This window comes from Taeniopygia guttata, chromosome 17 (assembly GCF_048771995.1).
Source record: "Taeniopygia guttata chromosome 17, bTaeGut7.mat, whole genome shotgun sequence".
In the NCBI taxonomy this organism is placed as follows: domain Eukaryota; kingdom Metazoa; phylum Chordata; class Aves; order Passeriformes; family Estrildidae; genus Taeniopygia; species Taeniopygia guttata.
Genome location: NC_133042.1, coordinates 7229722 through 7248050, shown reverse-complemented (window position 1 = coordinate 7248050; position 18329 = coordinate 7229722). Strand labels below are relative to the sequence as shown.

The window sequence follows — 18329 nt, the reverse complement described above, 5'->3', positions numbered from 1 at the left end:
CAAGCCACAACCTGGCAGCTGGGCTGCAATTTATTAATTTTGTCCCTTACCATCAGTTAATGAAAGCATTAGGAAAGCATTTTCTCTGCCCAGGAAGCAGGTTTTGGAGAAGGAATAAACCCTGTGATGTCTCTCAGGTCCCTCAGAGCAGCCTGACAGGAGATGTTACCCCCAGCACCCCAATTCCCCAGAGACACTGTCCTTGCCTGAGCCAGAGGTGCCACAAAGGCAGAGCACTGCAAACCACACAAGAGACACACCAAGCAGCTACCCAAATGAACACAGCAAAAAAACAGCCCTAAAATGTCACTACAGGTGAGCATGGATAAAAATCACATCAGCCCAAGTGCATTGTGTGGATGCAGATGAGGTTACCTGGCCTGCTGGGCCGTGGGGATGGGGTGAGCTCCGTGCTGGAGCTCCTCCTGTACAGGTGCAGCATGGATCTGGGTAAGGAGCTCTTCCTAACAGAGCTGAGCCTTGCAATCTTTCTCCAGGGTCACTCCAACTCCATGGAAGCTGGACCTAAACCCTCAGCTCCTTGATTAACTCCTCAAGCAGGGTACTTCCATGAATATATCTATATTTGCATAAACATGCAATCAAGCTTCCTCATCCCTTTGACTGGCTTCTGGCAGCTCCCCCAGACAGACTGTTACTAACATGCTGTGGGTGTAAAACGTCCTCCCGGGAAATATCAGGCCCTGAAAGCATGGCAAAGGGAGGAATGCGTGTCTAATTCCCCCATGAACAGCTTAAAAAAATGTCCTGCTGTTAAGTTTTATCTGCTCATTTCCAAAAGACAAGGAGAAACGCTGTCTCCTTGTTCACAGGGGGAGGGAAGGAGGAACCCCCAGAAAAAGGACAAAAGTTTTCCTCCTCTGGGTGATTTCAGAAATTAGGAATGGATGTTTCTGGCACGTGTGTGAGCTCCAGCCCTGCACACTCCCGTGCTGCTTGGACAGCAGCCACATGGGAAATGCTGAAATTCTGCAACAGGAAAGCTGCACCTGCAGTACCTCCATGAGTTTGGCCACAGGGATTTGTGCAGGATTGGGACAACAGCAAGGACACAGCAAAACCTGTGGGCTGCTCCGAGTCTGGTGGCAAGTGGCAGGAGGTCAGGGATAGAGCAGGATGGGGTAGAATTCCCCTCTCTTTATAGAGAAATATGTGGTTTAAATTCATTATGGATCAAAATCCCCTTCATTGCCTTCCTGCCTTGCTTGTCATGGAGCTGTGACAGCATCTCTGGCACAGCTGCAAACCAGGGCTGCCTGGTGAGCTGCAAGTGAGCCAAGTCAGGGTGATTTTTATCCATGTCCTTTTATCATCCTACAGAGCAGAGATCCACGGCTACCAACACAGCAGCTGAAAGAGGAGCCTGGCTCCTGAGCGGGGCAGGGAGCGTGGCACCCACCTGGCTGGGTAGTGCTGGCTGCTAGGGGGGTGCTGCTGGTGGTTGTGGTGGTTGAGGCGGTGGTTGAGGTGATGGTGGTGGTTTTTGCAGTGGTGGTTTTTGCAGTGGTGGTTTTTGCAGTGGTGGGTTTTGCAGTGGTGGTTTTTGCAGCGTTTACTCGCGGCGGTCGCTCGTAGGCTGACAAGCAAAGAGAAGAGTTGGGAGGTATTTACTGGGGGGATGGGGGTTTCCATGCCAGCCTGCACACCCGTGAGGCTGCCTCTGCTGGGCTGAACTGGTGGCTGATGTCTCAGCACGGTCACAACTGGGGCACTGGCAGGATTAAGGCGACGGCTCCACGAGCTGCCCACAGCGAGGGCGTGTGTGTGTGTGTGTGTGTGTGTGTGAGCAGGGGCTGCAGCTGGGGCTGCATCAGCTTACTCTGTTGGTGCAGATATTGGCTTAAATACTTACAGCTCGATCATAAACTAATTGCCAATTAGGCTGAAAAGGGGAGATGAAGGCACGTCCGGGCAGGGATGGGGTGAAGAGCAGGCAGGAGGTGCCAAGGAGCCCCCAGGCCAAGCTGCGTTCCCACTGCCCGGTGCCCATGTGCCCAGCCGTGCTCCATTCCCTGCTGCCACCCCTCCCCAAATTACCTGGCACCATCAAAGCCAACCAGGACCATTGGCACCCTTGTTTTCAGTGGCACCCTTCAAATTTTGGGATGGTCAGCAGAGCCCCCGTGGAGCTGGGCAGGAGTGATCCCACCCCACTGCTCCCCACAACAACCCCACTAAAATAACCCTGGGACACAAATTCCTGCTTAACTCACACCTGCTGCCCTCCTGTCCTTGTTTGTCCCACTGCTTCACGCAGATTATCGTGCTTAATTTCATAATAGCCCTGAGCTAGTTTAAATACTTAATTTAGGTCACTTCTAGTCTCCTATGTGGGTTAAATAATCTCTCCTTAACTGGCCTTGGACATAAATCCTTCCTGTCCTCCTCCTGCACATCACTCCCAGCAACCTCCCAGCTTCCAGGGAAACAAAAGTAGTGCTGAGGATGCCAAGCTTTGTAAATGGGAGGGAAAAAAGTTATCAAAATGGTTTTGAAGACAAAGGTGAAGAACATTTTGAACTGTTGAAACTTTTTTTTTTTTTAATCCTAAATTATTTAAGGGAGACCTTTAATTTTTATTTGAAAATTTCAAACTATTAACTGCTAAAAATCCAAATATGGTTCATTTACCCAGAAAACTTGTCCGCCACTTTTCTATTACGTGCATTTTTCTTAATTGCATTTGCATTTCCCTGAAACGATTCCTCCTCCAATTCTTCCCACTTGTCTGCAAAGCAAAGAACTCATTCATTCAGCTCCCTGATTTCTTTCTTCTGGAGGGGCACTCTGCACCACAACATTCAAACCCAGGCTTCTGCTTACCCAAAACTCCAGGCTCTTTGATATCAAACTACCTCCAGCTTTGTTAAGTAAGGAGCCCTCTCCTGCCATCAATCTTGCAGCAGAAATCCCTGCTGAGCTCTGCCTTTGCTGCTGACACCTCACAGACATTTGTTCATATGCATACACGTGTACGTACAGATGTACACACACTCCATATGCTTTTTTATTGATAGCCCAAGGTGACCCAGGCTGGGTTCTACACCAAATAATTCACACTCAGCTCCTTCTCAGAGCAGAATTCTGCAGCACTGGGGGGCTAAGGGGGGAGTTCACAGCCAGCACTGGTGATTTTGAAGAGTCTTTTTTTATTTCCTTTCCGGCTGCCGTACTAACGAACCTCATGGGGGGAAACCATGCCAGAGGAAGAGGCAAAATGAGGCTGCTGAAGTCAGAGGAAGAAAATATAAGACTCTTTGACAGGACAGAAAATGAGGCACAATTAGGGAAGACTTATTGCCTGGAAAATGATAATGGATAGAAAATAACCATATTTTTTTTTCCTAGTGACATCCACAAGGATCATGCACCGAGGCATTAAATGCCAGCATTTCAATCAGGGTTTTACTTACTGCCAAAGGCTGAGCCTGCAGCTGCACCTGGAAAAAACAAGAGGAAGCCCAGTCACTGGAAGCAGGACACCATCAGAAGATCACACAGACACACAACATGGGACTGAACAGCAGCTAATTAGTGGGGGCTTGCTCACAGGCACATCAGTTTGCTGCTACAGCTTAAAAGCTGCTTTTGTCAAAGCACAGAAACAGCCAGACAACTCTGTCTGGGCTCCTGGCATCTCAAGCCTTTCACCTGGGGAAGGAAAAGCAGCGTGGCCCTGGCTGCTGGGTTTTTTCTGTTAACCACTTCCTTGGGCTGCTGGGGCAGCCCAGCAAAGGACAAGCACACAGGAGCACTGGGTTAAGGATGAGCTGTAGGGTCTGAACAATCACAGAATCACAGAATGAGCTGGGCTGCAAAAGAACTTTAAGATAATCTAGTCCAACCTATGTGCTAACACCTCCCCATCAGCTACACCATGGCACTGAGTGCCACATCCAGTCTTTTTTTAAACAGTCCACGGGCCTCCCTGCTGTGGGGGTGAATCATGGAAAGTCTCAGCTCTGTGTGAATACAAAGCTCAGTGATGGAAGAGGCAGTACTACCGAGAGCAGAGGGCTTCAGAGAGCTGCCTCTGGGGCAGAGGAAGAGGATGTTGATGTGGGGAGGAGGAAGGAGCAGAGAGAGTTGGGGTGGGGAGGAGGAAGAAGACTGAATGACAGATGGAAATAGAGATGAATGGGAGAAGGAAGAGCAGAGGAAAAAGAGAAATAGGAAGAGACACAAGGAATGGAGGGGAGGGAAAGAGAGAGAACAGCATGTCTGTGCCTGTCAACACCAGAAACTCTCCCAGGCTCCTTTGAAGCAATGCAGCCGCTTGGTGGGAGCTGACAAGCTCGTTCCCTTTCAAAGAACCTGCTCGTCTACCAGCCCTGGCACACACAAAACATTCCCGTCACGGCCTTCGGAGCCTGAATTTCAGCTTTGATCATCTTAAAGCACATAAATCTTTCAAAAAATTTGGGGGGAGGGAGAGAAAAGATTCTCTTTGGTAATGCTCAAAGCTGCTGCTTGAAAGGCTCGAGTGGCTACCGTGGCTTCGTGACATTTAAACAAGTTTGCTGATGTGGAGTGGACAGGAGCCCAGGAGGAACCTGCCCATCTGTGGTTCTCCTGCCCCAGTTCCCTGCTCAGAGAATGGTGGGAATCCATCCTGCATCTCATTTGTGCACTGCTGCCATCAGAGTCGTGTTCCAGCAGCAGGTGGAGGAGGCCAGGGCTGCACACAGGGACATCAGCAAGCACAGACAGGATCCAGAGAGCAGCCAGCACTCCTGCAGCTGAGCAGAGCCAGCCCAGAGCCCGTGGGCTGCTGGGCAGCCAGAACTCTGCTGTGCTGAATAACCCTTTGTCAAAGGACAATATCTGGCATTGCCCTAAAGCCGTGGTTTTATCTTGGCCTAGGGTCATCATCCCTGTTCTTGACCATCATTTAGATTCACCACTCCTCTGCCAGCAGCCAGCACATCACCTCTGCATCCACCAGATCCTCTTTCATTCCTCTGAGTACCAAGACAGGGTAAGAGCCCATTTCCCTTTGGGAAGCGGAGCATCCTGCACTGATTCAAGGACAAGATGAGCCCTGGCTCCCATCTGTGGGTGTGGTGCAGCCCAGGGCAGGGCTGGCTCCCTGCAGTACTTACATGCATTGGGGGACCCGTTGGGCAGAGGCAGGTAGGACCCTGCTCGCCAGGACCTGGAGCGAAAGTTCTTCTTGCACTTGCCACAGTCCTGGCCCGTGGTGTTGTGCTCACACTCACACTGGAGGCTGCCCTCTTTGAAGGTGCACAGGTTGGCATGGAGGTTGCATTTACACCTGGAGGAAGAAGACAGGGAAGAGCTGTCAGGTGTTACTGCTGCTCCTCTTTGCCTCCAGTGTAGTGTTGAAGATGTGCTGAGGCCAGGCTGGTCACTCCTTCCCTGCTCCTCCTGCAGGTTTTTCTCACTGGACTCAGCAGTTTTCCCCAGGTATCTGGTGCTGGGGTTCAATGTCCTCCTCACCCAGGGCAGATATGCAGCCTCTTGTCCAAGATGAGACACTTCACTCCCACTGTCTGACTGAGGAGCACAGACTGTTTAATGGCAAGTCAACATCTGCAGCTGAGACACCAGGAAGGGATCGCTCACACGTCAGGCTGTTACAGGAATCTGGGTAATCACCTCGGATGGAGTCTCTGGCTTTGGATGGAGGAGCTGGGTTAACCCTGGTGGCACTCAACCCTTGCCCCCTGTGCACTGTGCCAAAGCCAAGAGCATTTTCTCCTGGAGAAAGGAGTGAGGCTGCCCTGTACAAACCCTCTTCCCCACGTGCAGCACAGCCCCAGGCTGCTGTGACCAAAATAACACAGACAACAAGCCACCACCAGCATCCACCAGCTAGTCCCCGCCTCATCAGAGAAGGCAACAACTAAAAACGCTATTCAGCAATTTGCAAACATTAAGAAACTTTTAATGAGCTGTAGTGCAGTATGCAGGGAATAATTATCTCTGTGCACAATAATTCCTGTTGCTCAGACTCCGGAGGTGACTCGTGCAGAGCGCAGAGCCTGAGCCCATAACTCACACGTGGCTCTGGTGACTCCTGGGCCCGAGCTGAGGCCATCAGACAGAGACTTTGGGGACCAAAACATCTCATTTCATTCCAGACAGCCGATCCCTAGCAGAGCCTGACAGCTTTTCCTGCTTTGTGCAATAATTTACGCTCTCAGAAGCAGAAGCATTAGAAAACAGTAATGCTGTGCCTTCTATGCAGGGGTGGAGATGTCTGATGGGGCAGAGCTTCCTTTTACAGGGCTCAGGAGATGCAGAGCCGAGGGAATGAAACAGAGGAAGCGTGGCCTGTGTTCCTTGTGCTCTGTCTGCACTGGGATAAGCAGCCTGGATTAGGCTGGCAGCTGGGAGTGGGGTGCTGGTGCTGCTCCTGCCCCCCACTCCTGGTGCCTCTCCCCTCTCCCTTGGAGCCCCCAGAGAAGCTCCCCAGCCACCTGCCTGAGCTGAGGCCGCCTTTGCCGTGCTCTCCTCACGCATGGCTGGGTAAGCTGACCTCATGTACGATTTCTTTTTCCCCTCTCCCTCCCCTCCCTGTCCTTAATTCTAGCAAACCCTGCTCAGAGGCTCAGCATAAGCTGGATGAGCAATCTCTCCCCGTCTTACAACCCTGCCCTGTGTCTGACCAAGCAGAGGAGGGAATTTTGCAGTCTCTAAAAGGGGGGAAAGAGGAACACTCTGCCCAGGGAGCACAGACAGAGTCAGCACGCTCCACTTTGAGGGCTGGAGGTGCCGCCTTACGGCTGAAAGCACTGACAGCCTCTGAGCACTGCTGCCCTGGGAGCGAGCCACCAGCCCCACATCCAGGGCAAAGAAGTGGCTTGGGCTGGTGCCTACAGCCAGGGGGATGCTGAATTTCAGCTCTGCAGGTCCCCTTTGCCTCTGGGGAGAAAGGGTTTCTGAGCTGTCCCAGCCCTGTGGCAGAGGCGCTGCCCAGCCCCGGGTGCAGCGGAGCCTGGCTCTGAATTATTCAGCGTCCACACAGCGTGGCCTCCTTCTCTCACTTTAAAATGAGCAGACAGAGCAAAGCAGGCAGAGAGAGTGGGTTAAAGCAGGTTAAAGCAGGTCAAAGCCTCACCACTGCAGCTCTGGGCCCTGCCTGAGCAGAGGAACAGCTCCGGGAGCTGCAGCTCTCCTCTGCTGCTCTGATGGGGGCGAGGGGATGGGGCAGCTCCAGGGCACAGCCCCAGCACCCAGCCTAGGGGGTTTAGGAGCCCCAGGGGAGTGGGTGCAAGGATGGAAGGGACTGTCACATCCCTTAAGTTTTCCCTGAAGTTTGGGATGAGGTGGAGAGTGGTGCTTGGCTCCAGTGTTTGACCCTGTGAGTCAGGGACCAGTCACAGTGGGGACATCAGCCCTGGGTGGCCACCACCTGATCCCTGAGGTAGCCTGAGGCAGCCTCAACCAACCCCCTCCACCTGCGGCACATCCCTGCTCCTGGCAGGAGCCAAGCAGACATTTTGGGGTGCTCCTGGCTCCCGGTGCAGGAGGGTGAGACCTGTTCACCATTTGTGGCTCCAGCTACAAATCCTCCTCCCCACAGCGGGACCTGGCCTTGCTGAGGCACGGGTGTGTGCAGGAGGCAGATCCTCCACACAATTGCTGCTGGGAGGACTGGGAGCCCAGCACCAGCTCCTGGGACAGCCCAGCTGCCTCCTGCCCAGCGGGATGGGGACAGGGAGGGATGTCCCCCAGCCAGGTGTGATAGAGCACTGCTCTTCCCAGGGGAGACCCTCACTTCCCAATTGGTGGAAACAAGGAAAATTAAGCCAAGAGGAAGCAGAGGCAGGTGTTCACCTTGCCTGCCTGTGCTTGGGTCACTGATTTTTCTCACTGCTAGGCCCTTTGCCACTGTGCAAAAGTTTTGTTATCCGAAGGATCAATTTTACCAGGGAATTGCTTTCTGAATTCGACCTTTGAGGATCATTAATCTAAGCAGGGAACTGTGACCCCAGCAGGCTGACCCCGCAGCACAGCACTTTTCAGCCCAATCAATCAGGCTGCATTATTTAATGGTGAACAGCCCAGCACCCTCAGCCAGCCCTGTTTTGGGCAGAGGTTTCTGCAAACTGGCCTTCCTGCAGCTCAGGCTCAGTGGATCAGCTTCAACCCTTTCCTCAGGCTCCTGTGCCTCCTCCTCTGGGCCCACAGCCCAAGGACATGCTGATGGTCTGTGCCTGCCTTTCCCCAGCCAAGACTCAGCTGGTGCAGACTGGAGTAAATGGCATTAGCCCAGTCCCCTGGGTGGGAGCTGCTCCTCCTGCTCGCTCTGCTCATCCTCCTCGGCGCCCAGCCATGGCAGGAAGGAGAGGATGAAGGGAAAGGTTAGGAGCTACTTAGCAATGAGGCTTAAAAATCAGCAGCGGGGCAGACACCTGCTCTGTGTCCTGCAGAAGGGAGCTGTGGCCCTGCTCCAGCCCCAGGGCTGCTCCAGCAAAGTGCTGGTTGCAATATGGTCTCTCTGGCTCCGGAGGAGATCTGGGAGTGTTTCTCCTCTCTGGCTCGTGGGTCAAGGCTGTGCTGACGGTGCTGTTTCTCAGTGAGCCTGTGTAGGGTCAGCAGTGGTGGGGAGCAGCCCCAGCAAGAGCTGCAGCACCCTCGGACACCAGGGACACCCACCCTGCACCAGGCTGGCAGGAGGTCACACCACTGCGCTTGGCAATCAACAAAAAGCGGCTCACACTGTTCCCAGCAGGAATGGCCAGAGCAATGTGTGCCCCAAGATGTTCCAGCTTGCACAAAGGGGTATTTATGAGTTTATTTTAGTGCAGGTCATCCAGCTTTCCTCAGAGTGGTGCAGTGTGGTTCTGACGCTGCCAATGCCTCCACCAGGGAACATCACGGAGCTTGGAGCGCCAAGGAAAGTTTACAGGAAAGTGTCCTTTCTTTTTCCTTTCTTCTTTTTTCGTTTTTTTTTTTCAGCCATAAAGAACACTTTTCTGCAATTCTCCATGTCAGCATCCTGGAGGTCACAGCAGCGAGCTGCTGGAGAGGTGTCTGGTGCCAAGCCCACGTGTGAGGGAAGGAGATGCCCACACACAGGAAGGGGGTGAGTGCAGCAAACCTGCAGCAAACCTCCCTCTGTGCTGGGAGTGGGAAAACAGCCTCTTTCCCTGAGCTGTCATTAATAATGACTTTTGAAGTAATTTTAAAAAGCCATCCCAGCCCTTTGTTTCTCTTCCAAGGATTCTTACCTGTCTTACAGCCCTTTTTCTATCCTCAACTCCACTTGCAGAGCAGAGAAGTGAGGCAGAGAAAGGCAAAGAGCATCTCCAAAGAGCATCATCCCTCTCCCTTCCTGCATGGTGGGGCAGCCTTGGGGTGCTGTACCCCTCCGGCCTGATGCAGTGACACTGCTGGAGGAACTGCTGGGTGGGGACTTAGAGAGCTGCTCCATCTCCTTGTGCCTCCTGCCCCATGAGACAACACTGAGCACCCTGAGCTGCTTAAAAAACCCCGGACATGGAGCAGCAGAAGGCCACCACGTCCCCTGTGCATCCCTCTCCACGAGGATGCTCTGCACAGCCACAGGGATGCTCTGGAGGCTGCTGGTCCCATCCTGCTGGGTTCCCAGCCATCAATCCCCTGCCTTTCCCCCCCTGGGCTCGGCTTTGCCCCCCTGCTCCCTTCTGCTGGTGCTGGAGGCAGCTCGGAGAGCCGCTGGTGAGTGCGGCCGCAGGAAAGCTTCTGCGAGCTTTCCCTGAATTGTTTGCTCTCACTGTAATTGATGAGCCTTTAATGAGTCTCACGGGACGATGTGTTTGAAGGGAGCTCTTTCCTCGCCGTCCCCAAGGAAAAGGATGTTTCAAGTGATCTGGGCTCTCGGGGAAACATGAATAACTCTTCTCCATCTTCTCTATTGTCATCCCCAGCGCTGCTGGCAGCCGCCTGGCCATCACTTACCCACTCCTACCTGCTCTTTTGCAACTGTTTTGGCAGCTCAGCAAAAGCAGGGAGCAAATCTTTTGGGCAAAGCATAACGGGTGCTGAGCTTGGATTGTTTCTGGCCCATCTGTGCGTGTGGAAGCAGGTAAAAATAGCTGCTAATGGCTGGGCCATGGATGAAGCACAGTCCCTTTGTGGAGGGCGTTTATATCAGGGTTTGCCTTGCTGGGACATCGCTCTGCCAGGGGTTTGCTGTTGCCAGTCCTGGAGCAGGGCTCAAGGGATGAAGAAGGCAATGGTGGCTCATCCAGAGCTTCCCTAAGCCCTGTGGTCCAGAGGCTGAAGGAGAGGGAAAAGCATTTTAACATGTTGTTTTTTTTAAGCTTGAATCAGGGTGAGAAGCTTCACTACTTAATGCAGAGCCAAAGAACTGAAAAAAACCCTGGGTTAGGTCAGAGGGTTGTGAGTGAGTCGTTTTCCTTGTGGGTTTTTAATTTTGGTTGTGTGGTAGGGATGGGTGAGTCCTCCCAGCAGGAAGGAACCCTCCTCACTGCCCTCCGAAATGATTTGAGGTTTGGGTTACAAATATGAGACAGTTTAAAAGATGCCAAAGTGGAGAGCACGCTAGCTGGCTGCTCCCATCCGAGAGGCTATTTATTTTAAATAAGTTGACACTCACCAGCTGTCAAGATCCTGCTGACTGGTGGAACATTATTTATATTCAAAGCTGCCTTAAAAAGCAAACACAAAACCAAATTTCCCCATTAGGGGGTCGGCCAGCAGAAGGGAGGAAGGGTGAAGAGGACATCACATGGATATGTGAACATAAATATTTGCAGAGTAATGTGTATAAATGCTCTTGGTTTTTCTCCTGGAATGCAATAATGCCTGCAATTGAGTTCATTGGCCAAATTGAATTTGGGCTCCTGTAGAAGTCTCTTTATATTAAGTGCTTTAACATACATCACCTTCTCAGTCTATTGATGAAATTCTATTATCCGCTCAGGGCCGGACACAGCTCGGCAACAAAATCGGAGGGAGAATAAAACCCTTCACAAACCGAAGCCAGGAGCAGGTAATAGGACCTTGGGCATCTGTCTCTGGCTATCGACAAAGTGTCAGCAGCGTCTGGGGGAGGGAGGAGCTCTCCGGGTTTCTCGCTCACTCCCTCCCTCCTGCCCAGAGTTTTCTCCCCACCTTGCTGCAGTGGGAGTAGAAACCTTTGCAGGACTCCAGAAGCAGTTGCTGCACATTAACTTAATTTAACTCTATGACCAAGAGCAAGGTTTTGCTCAAACTCAAGCTAATTCCAGCCTGGAGGAATGCCAGGGGAGCTCAGCCATGCAGCTCTGGGGCTGCCCAGCATGGAGGCGAGGACAGGCCGAGGAACACGGCGCTCTGCTGGCACACACTTGGCTGTCCTTGACATGAGGATGCTGCTGCCTCCTGGGACCCCAGTTCTGTCTGCCAGGAGCTGCAGGGGAAGGAGCAGGGACGGGCACAGGCGGTGCTTGCCCTGGGTTTTGTGCTCATCCCGAAGCTGCCAGCTGTGGGCAGCAGCTGGCTGAGGGCAGCAGGGGCGTTGGGCTTGTTCTTGGGGATGTTTGGGTGAGCCCGTGGCTATTCTGGGAGTGATGCCCAAAATTTGGGACTGGGCAAGCTCAGCTGGGGAAGCCCCTGCTCTCACAGGTCACCCCAGGTCCTGCCTGTTCCCCTTTGGTGCAGGTCCCACCCTGCTCCTCAGGGAGAGATGTTCACCAGCCACCACACAAAATCTGAGACCCTCAGCATGAGACTCTTCCACAGACCAAAGCTTTTCTCCAATTTAAAGTCAGATTTGGTGGAGAAGTCAAGATCAGCTGGAAGGTCTCCCACAACAGAGCCAGAAGAAGGAATGTCCAACCAGGGCAAAGCAGCCCAGGGGCAGTGGGGATATGCTTTGTGCTGGCACCCCTGGTTCCAGCTGAGCTACAGCCACAGGGAAGTGCACTGAGCTGCATTCATTCATCTTTAGCAGCAATGCAGCATCAATCATCTCCACATCTCAAAACTCACCACAAATGCAGAAAAATACACCTCCTGCATGTGGGTACCACTGACCATTTCCAGCTCCTTTTGTTGCAGGAGGAGCTTTTGGGGGTGGCCTTGGTCCTCCAGGTGTGGAGTGCCTGGTCCTGGCTGCTGGCACCAGGATAACAGGCTGGCCAAAGCTGTTCTGCTCCACTAGCACAAACTCTCCAAGTCATGTGGAGAGAAAATCCTCCTGGAGAGCAGCCATGCATGCGACTGCACTGAGAATGCACCAGGGAAAGAAGCAGGGAAGTGCAAAGGGGTTTTGCCTTCAATTTTTTGGTGTAAGGAAAGCCTGAGAAGAGCAATTGGTGAAGTGAGGAAAGGAAATGCCACTTCAAAACCAGAAACCTCATCTTGCTGGCACCTCTTTGTGGAGCTCTGTTCCATGGAGCTGCTCAGTGATGAGGGATGCTCCCTCCTCCTGCCTTCCTCCAGGGACTGCTCATCACCAGCAGGATGGACAGACAGACAGGCAATGCATGCACTGGGACAGGGCAGGACAGAGCAGAAAAATCCTAATAACCAGCCTAAAATTGATTCACTTCTGCTCAATCTGATTTCTCCTAACTGGATCCACATGTCCTGGCCATGGCACATTAACTTCAATTACAGCTTATTAATGTCTCCGTGATGGAGCGTGCCCTGCTGAGCACGGCAGTGACTGACGTTCTGAGGGGAGGAAATGACTCCAGAGAGACCCAGTGTGCAATGGGAGCAGAACCAGTGGCTCTCACCACAGCCCTGTCAGCCAGGGAAAAGCTCATTCACCCGTGCCCGAGCTCACTGCTGCACCGAGGAGAAAATTAAGCAGTGAATAGAGAGATCTGTGGGGAAAAGTCCTTCCACTTCCCTTCCCCACCCTGCCTGGCACACACACAACACACAGACCAAGGGCTTGCTTGTGTCTATTCCTGTCCTGACCCTTCTGCATCTCCAGTTACTCTGCAGATCAATAGGGACAGGATGGAAGAAGAAAGGAGGGGGAGAAAATAAGAAAAGAAAAGGATACCAAGAAGAAAGAGAGTAAAAATAAACTGTCAGTCATGAACGGAGAGATGGACCTGGCTGAGTCTGTGGAAGGAGGAGATGCAGAGGAGACCCTGAGGGAGCAGCCCGCTGTCCCAACACCCACAAATGAAGCAGTGACCCCCAGGATTCACCAGATCCTCTGGACCCCAGGACAAGAGAAGGCAGAAAACTCTTTCCCCTTGTCCCCATGTCCTTTATTCTCTTTCTTCTCTTCCCCAAAAGCTCTGGGAGATCATGATGAGGGGTTTTCCTTGCTGTGAAGCTGAGGCATGAAGGATGGGGTCCAGAGGTAGGTGGACTGAGGGGATCACAGAAAGCTCTCTGAACCCACCAGGTAAGGCTGCAGCACAAGAAACCACTGGGCTCACGGTCTGCTCTGAGGGCAAAGTGTTTTGCTCTTCCCTTGGCCATGAACTCCAGCTGGAATTGAGCTGCCAAGTGCCTCGTCACCCTGAGGGCACCGCCAAAATCCGGCTGTGGTGCAGGGACACAGGCAATGCCCAAAGCTATGGCCAGGCACTGCTCCTTCAGCCTCGGCGCTGCTCACTCTGCTCTCCAGGTGGAATTTTCTGGCTGCGTTTTGCCCTGACCCCTCATTTCTCCACAATCACCGCTCCTCTTGTTTCCATGCCCCCTGTAGTGGATCCCTAACACCACCTCAGTTTTATCTAGGCACTTTCCTGCAGTTCCTCCAACACGTCCTGGAAGAGGCAGTGTGTGTCCATCCCCATCCCTGCCCACCCTTCCTCCCCCCTTCCCTGCACAGTGCTCCTGTCAGGCTCACATTGATTTCTCCTCTCTTCCTCTCAATAACCCATCCCTTGTTGAGCCATACACTAGATTTAATTTGGTTTTAGTCCCTGCACTGTAACTGGCTTTGCTTACAGCTGGAATTAGATTGCTTTTCAGTGCAAAAACCTGCTTGCTGGGACTGGAATAATCACAGGAGCAGAGTTAATTCACAGGGAGCTTCTCCATCTTATACACATCCACAGCTCCTCAGCTGCTCACCTTCCCTGCCCTGTACCCATGGGGGCTGAAAAAGTCAGCACAGGACAGGCACTGACCTCTTCCCTGTCCAGGATGAGTGTCCCTCTCTCCTGGGAACCAGCCCAGCAAGCTGGAGCAGCACAAAGCTGCATCTTCTGTAGCTCAGAACTTGGGAGTTCGGGCTGATAAAAGCAGATTTCAGACTTTTCCCTATTCCCAGCCAAGGAAAAGCCCTCTCCTGCCAGCAGCCCTGCAGGATGCGCTCGGGGTGCGCTCAGGAGGATGCGCTCGGGCGGTTTTTGGGGAGCGGAGCGGCGGGAGGGAGCGGCCAACAAACCCCAACCTGTCTCCTCTGGCCCCGGCTCAAAAGCAGCATTGCAGCTCCCACCGGGCGTTCGCAGCCCGGCCATCCCCACCTCCAGCGGGATTTTGGATGTCTCGCAGAGGTTGTGACTCCTCCAGCCCTGGGTGTGTATTTGAAAGGGGTTTTTTTTTTCCCTTCCCTAGCTGACTCTAGAATTTTTAGGGATTTTCTGTCTTGAACTAACCTCTGTTAGTATTAAATGGTATTAAATTTGGCCGGTGAATTTAAAAGATGATGGGAGGCTGGCGAGGGGGGAGGAGGACAGCTGAGGGCAAAGTGCTGGTTTGGGGAGAATCCCACCAGCAGGACCTCAGGTCCAAAGTACTGAAGCAACAAATCCTGCCCAAGGCAGGCAGGAAGGGTAAATGGCTCAGAGGAGGAAGGTGTTCACGGGACACCGAGGGTATTTTAACTCTTTGAAGCATCAAGCATCCCCAGGCTGCTGTGGGAGCAGTAACAAATCCTTGGTATCTGTGCTGATTCTAGAAGCCAAAGCTCATTGCACAAGCACTGACATCAAACATTTAGTCCTAATTTACCAGACACATGTGGAGGTGCTCTCCTACTTCTCTGCCCACATGCCTGAGCCCCCAGGACTCCTCCCTGAGCAATCCCCACGGTGGACACCCCAAAACGCCCCCAAACCAGTTGAATGATACAGCTGCTCGTCCCAGACAGGCACCACACCATGAGAAAGACCCTCACTGCTGTCTGGCGGGTGGAAAGGGCTCTCCCATCCCTCCCTGCAGCTTCCTTCCCCTTGGAGCCTGTTCAAAGCCAGCCTCAGTGGCACCTGCAAACATTTCTACTTGCAAGGCTCAGAAGCAAACCGTTTGGAACCGATACAAACGGCTCCTCTGTCGCTGTGGTGAAGCTTGTTAGCACGGGGTGGGTGATGGGGAGATTTTTCCCCTCTCGCCTGTAAGTCTCGCACAAGCTGGATGGGAAATCAGCCATCTCGGCACTTTTCCACCTTACTTTGCTTTTTCAGTTGATGTCATAATGTAACATATGGCATTGTATAGAGAGCTGAAAAACAAAACCCAGGAGAAACAAACGCCCTCCTGCTTCCTCTGCCCCAGATGTGTCAGGGGGTTTTACCTTTAGCCCAAGATTAATCTGCCAGGGCTGAGGCTGCTCAGGGTGTGTGGGACTGGCTGGGGATGACCTACCCTGCTTGTGCTGGCAGGGAGCTGGAGTTTAGTGGGGCGAGCCTCATTCCACGCCCCATATCCGCCAGCATCACCCCTGAGACACTGGGCAAAGGCTGGCTGTGTTTGCACAGCTGGGACAGGGGATTGGAGGGAGCTCAGACCCTGAGTGCCCATCCAAGCCATGTCCCAGCTCCCCCAGCACCAGCTGCGGGAGGACACAGCCTTGGAGGTGCCCCAGCCATTCCCTGCAAGGTCACAGCTGCTGCCCTGCCTGGGGAGAAGAGGTGCTACAGGGAGAAATGGTTATCTCTCGGTCGGCAGAGACGCTGACGGCTCAGTTTTCCAGCAAGAAAAGAGAAGAGACGCCCAAAGAAACCCAGCAGCCGTTACCTGCCGGTGACTTCGATGTTGGAGACGGCGTAGAAGTACTTGTACAAGTTCTCCCTCTGCACGTAGGTGCCCCCCAGGGCGGGTCTCAGCAGCCTCATGCGCAGGTCGGTGACGGTGAAGAAGTCCTTGAGCCCTTTGGCGCTCTCCAGCCGGGTGTACAAGTTGTCCATGTTCTTGAGGTCGGGGCCAGCGAAGATGGCGAAGCGGTCCCGCACCTCAAACCGCACGGTCTTCTCCTTTTTGGAGCCCGCCCAGCGGGAATACTCCTCGGTGCAGAGGACCCTGTTGGCACTGGTGGTGGAGAGGTCTCGGACCCTCCGTGCTGGCATGCTGAAGGCCTCCATGCAGTCGTCTGCGTAATACTGGTAGGGGTGCCAAGTCCTGCCGTTGTCCAGAGACTTCTCCAGCATCATGATGGTGGGGCGCCCGTACTCGAAGGTGATGACGATGTCATCGGTCAGCTCGATGCTCTTGTTCCAGGACAGGGTGATGTTGGCCAGCAGCGGCTCGGGGTAGCGGCGCCACGTCACACTCTGCCAGTACGTGGCCAGCCCCTCGTCCTCGCTGTCGAACATCAGCTTGGGCGGGTGCGCCAGGTCGGGGTTGGAGGCGTCGCACTCGTCGCTGCACAGGTACGGGTTCTCCTGGAACAACAACAGCGGTCACCAGAGGGGAAACAAAGCCTGGGCACGGCGTGGGCACACGGGTTTGGCTGCTTGGGTCAAGCCTTAAGTGCTGGGCTGAGCTGGAGGGTGCCAGGGGCCTGGCTGTGGAGGATTTAAGGCAGAAAGATGCGGCTTTGCCTCAGCTGTAAGAACGGCTGAGCTCTTTCCTTTGAAAGGCCCTTTGGGAAAGGGCTTTTCAATTTGGCACGGGGCGATTTTCATAGAAAGCTCCTTCCCTGAGATGGTCTCTGAGAAACTTGGGTTAAGCTTGGCTGGTTTACAAGCCTACAGTAGAAAGCTGTGCTCATCCCTTGGAGGAACCGAATGGCTGCAACCCTCCAAGCACACCCCTGCCTCCTGATTCAGAAAACGCTGGGACACACCATCCCCCCAGTGCCTCTGAGCACAGCTAGAGGAGGGAAACCCATTTTCTCCAGCTCCAAGCTGGGACAGAACTGGGCAGTGGCAGAGAGAGCAGAGATCTGTGCTCCTGCCCTGAGGGAATGGGGTGGGAAGGGTGGCTCATCCCATCCAGGTGACAAAGTCCACTGCCTCCAGGCCTGAGCAGTGGGAGAGAGCATCCAGCCATCCCATTCTGCCCACAAGTGCCAGTGCACAGCCAGGCTGGTGTGTTTTGCAGGGACAGAAGACCTCTTTTACCTCCACACCCACAGGTTCTGAGCTGCACTAGGACAGTGTCAAGGTGACACACCACATGTTGAAGTTTTGGGGGTGGGCAGCTGTGCCAATGCATTTATTGCTCACCCATGTGTTTGTTGAAGCCCAGCATCACTGCCCTGCAGCCTCTGCCTGTAGGAGTGAGCATGTGGGTCACCCCTGCCTTGGGGATTGTGTAGGGCTGTGTTCTGCTGGGTACAGACCACAAAAAACTCTGCAACACACTGCACATCCCTTTTTTTTTTTGCATATGAAGCATCTCTTTGCTGTCACTTTGCCTCCCTCTCAGATCCAAAATCCAAAGGATTGGGGAGGGAGAGGGACTGGTATGACAGCGGGCTCTGCTGCTGTGGGACCCTGCTCAGGAAGGCAGAGGCACCTGGCAGAGGAGGAGGAGGAGGAGGTGATAAAGCATCTGGAGCTGCTCAGAGCTGCTGGCTGGAGGTGAGGAGCCTGCTGGGGTGTGAGGTCTGGCTCTCCTGAGCACAGCAGCTTTCAAGGTAAGGCCAAGCTGGGTGCTGTGCTTTGGTTTGTGGGTGCTCTGTGCGTGGCTGGGAGCCATAGGGAGGTGCTGTGTGTGGGATCAGAGTGTTACTGCCTGGCCCTGGGGATTTCCTGCAGCACAGGGGCTGTGCCAGGGTGTGGGGAGCTGATGCTGATACCTGGAGGCTCCAAAAAATGAGCTGCAGGGCTGGATCTGAGCAGGTTGGGTGTGTCTCTGGCTGCTGCAGGTGTGGGAAGAGAATTCTCCTGTGTCCATGGCTGGCTGTGACCTAGGGAACTGTTGGAGTCTGAGTGCCTGTGAGCTGCTTTTAGGGTGCCCTGGGCACACCCAGGCACAGCAGAGGAGGGGATCTGGCTGGTACAGGAGGATGCTCTCAGCTGCAAGGTGGGGCTGTGCTTTGAGCATGGAAACCTCTGAGCAACACAACGTGCTTTGGAAAATCTGGGCTTTGCCACCTCCAGCCAGGCAACCAAAAGTCTTGGAAAGTACTTAGAGCTTCTCCACTCCATGTCTGTAAAATGGGCCTTTGGTGCCTCCTCAGAGCTCAGAGATGTGCACTGAAGGCAAGC

General features: G+C 53.5%; 1 protein-coding gene across 1 annotated transcript in view; it reads right to left on the bottom strand.

Annotated features, from left to right (window-relative positions):
- Positions 1-18329, bottom strand: part of NTNG2 (netrin G2) — a 47575-nt gene that overhangs the window by 10615 nt on the left and 18631 nt on the right. Inside the window, 4 exon segments of the mRNA XM_072936789.1 lie at positions 1421-1597; positions 3435-3461; positions 5124-5296; positions 15913-16556. Of these exon segments, the coding sequence (XP_072792890.1) occupies positions 1421-1597; positions 3435-3461; positions 5124-5296; positions 15913-16556 (1021 nt within the window).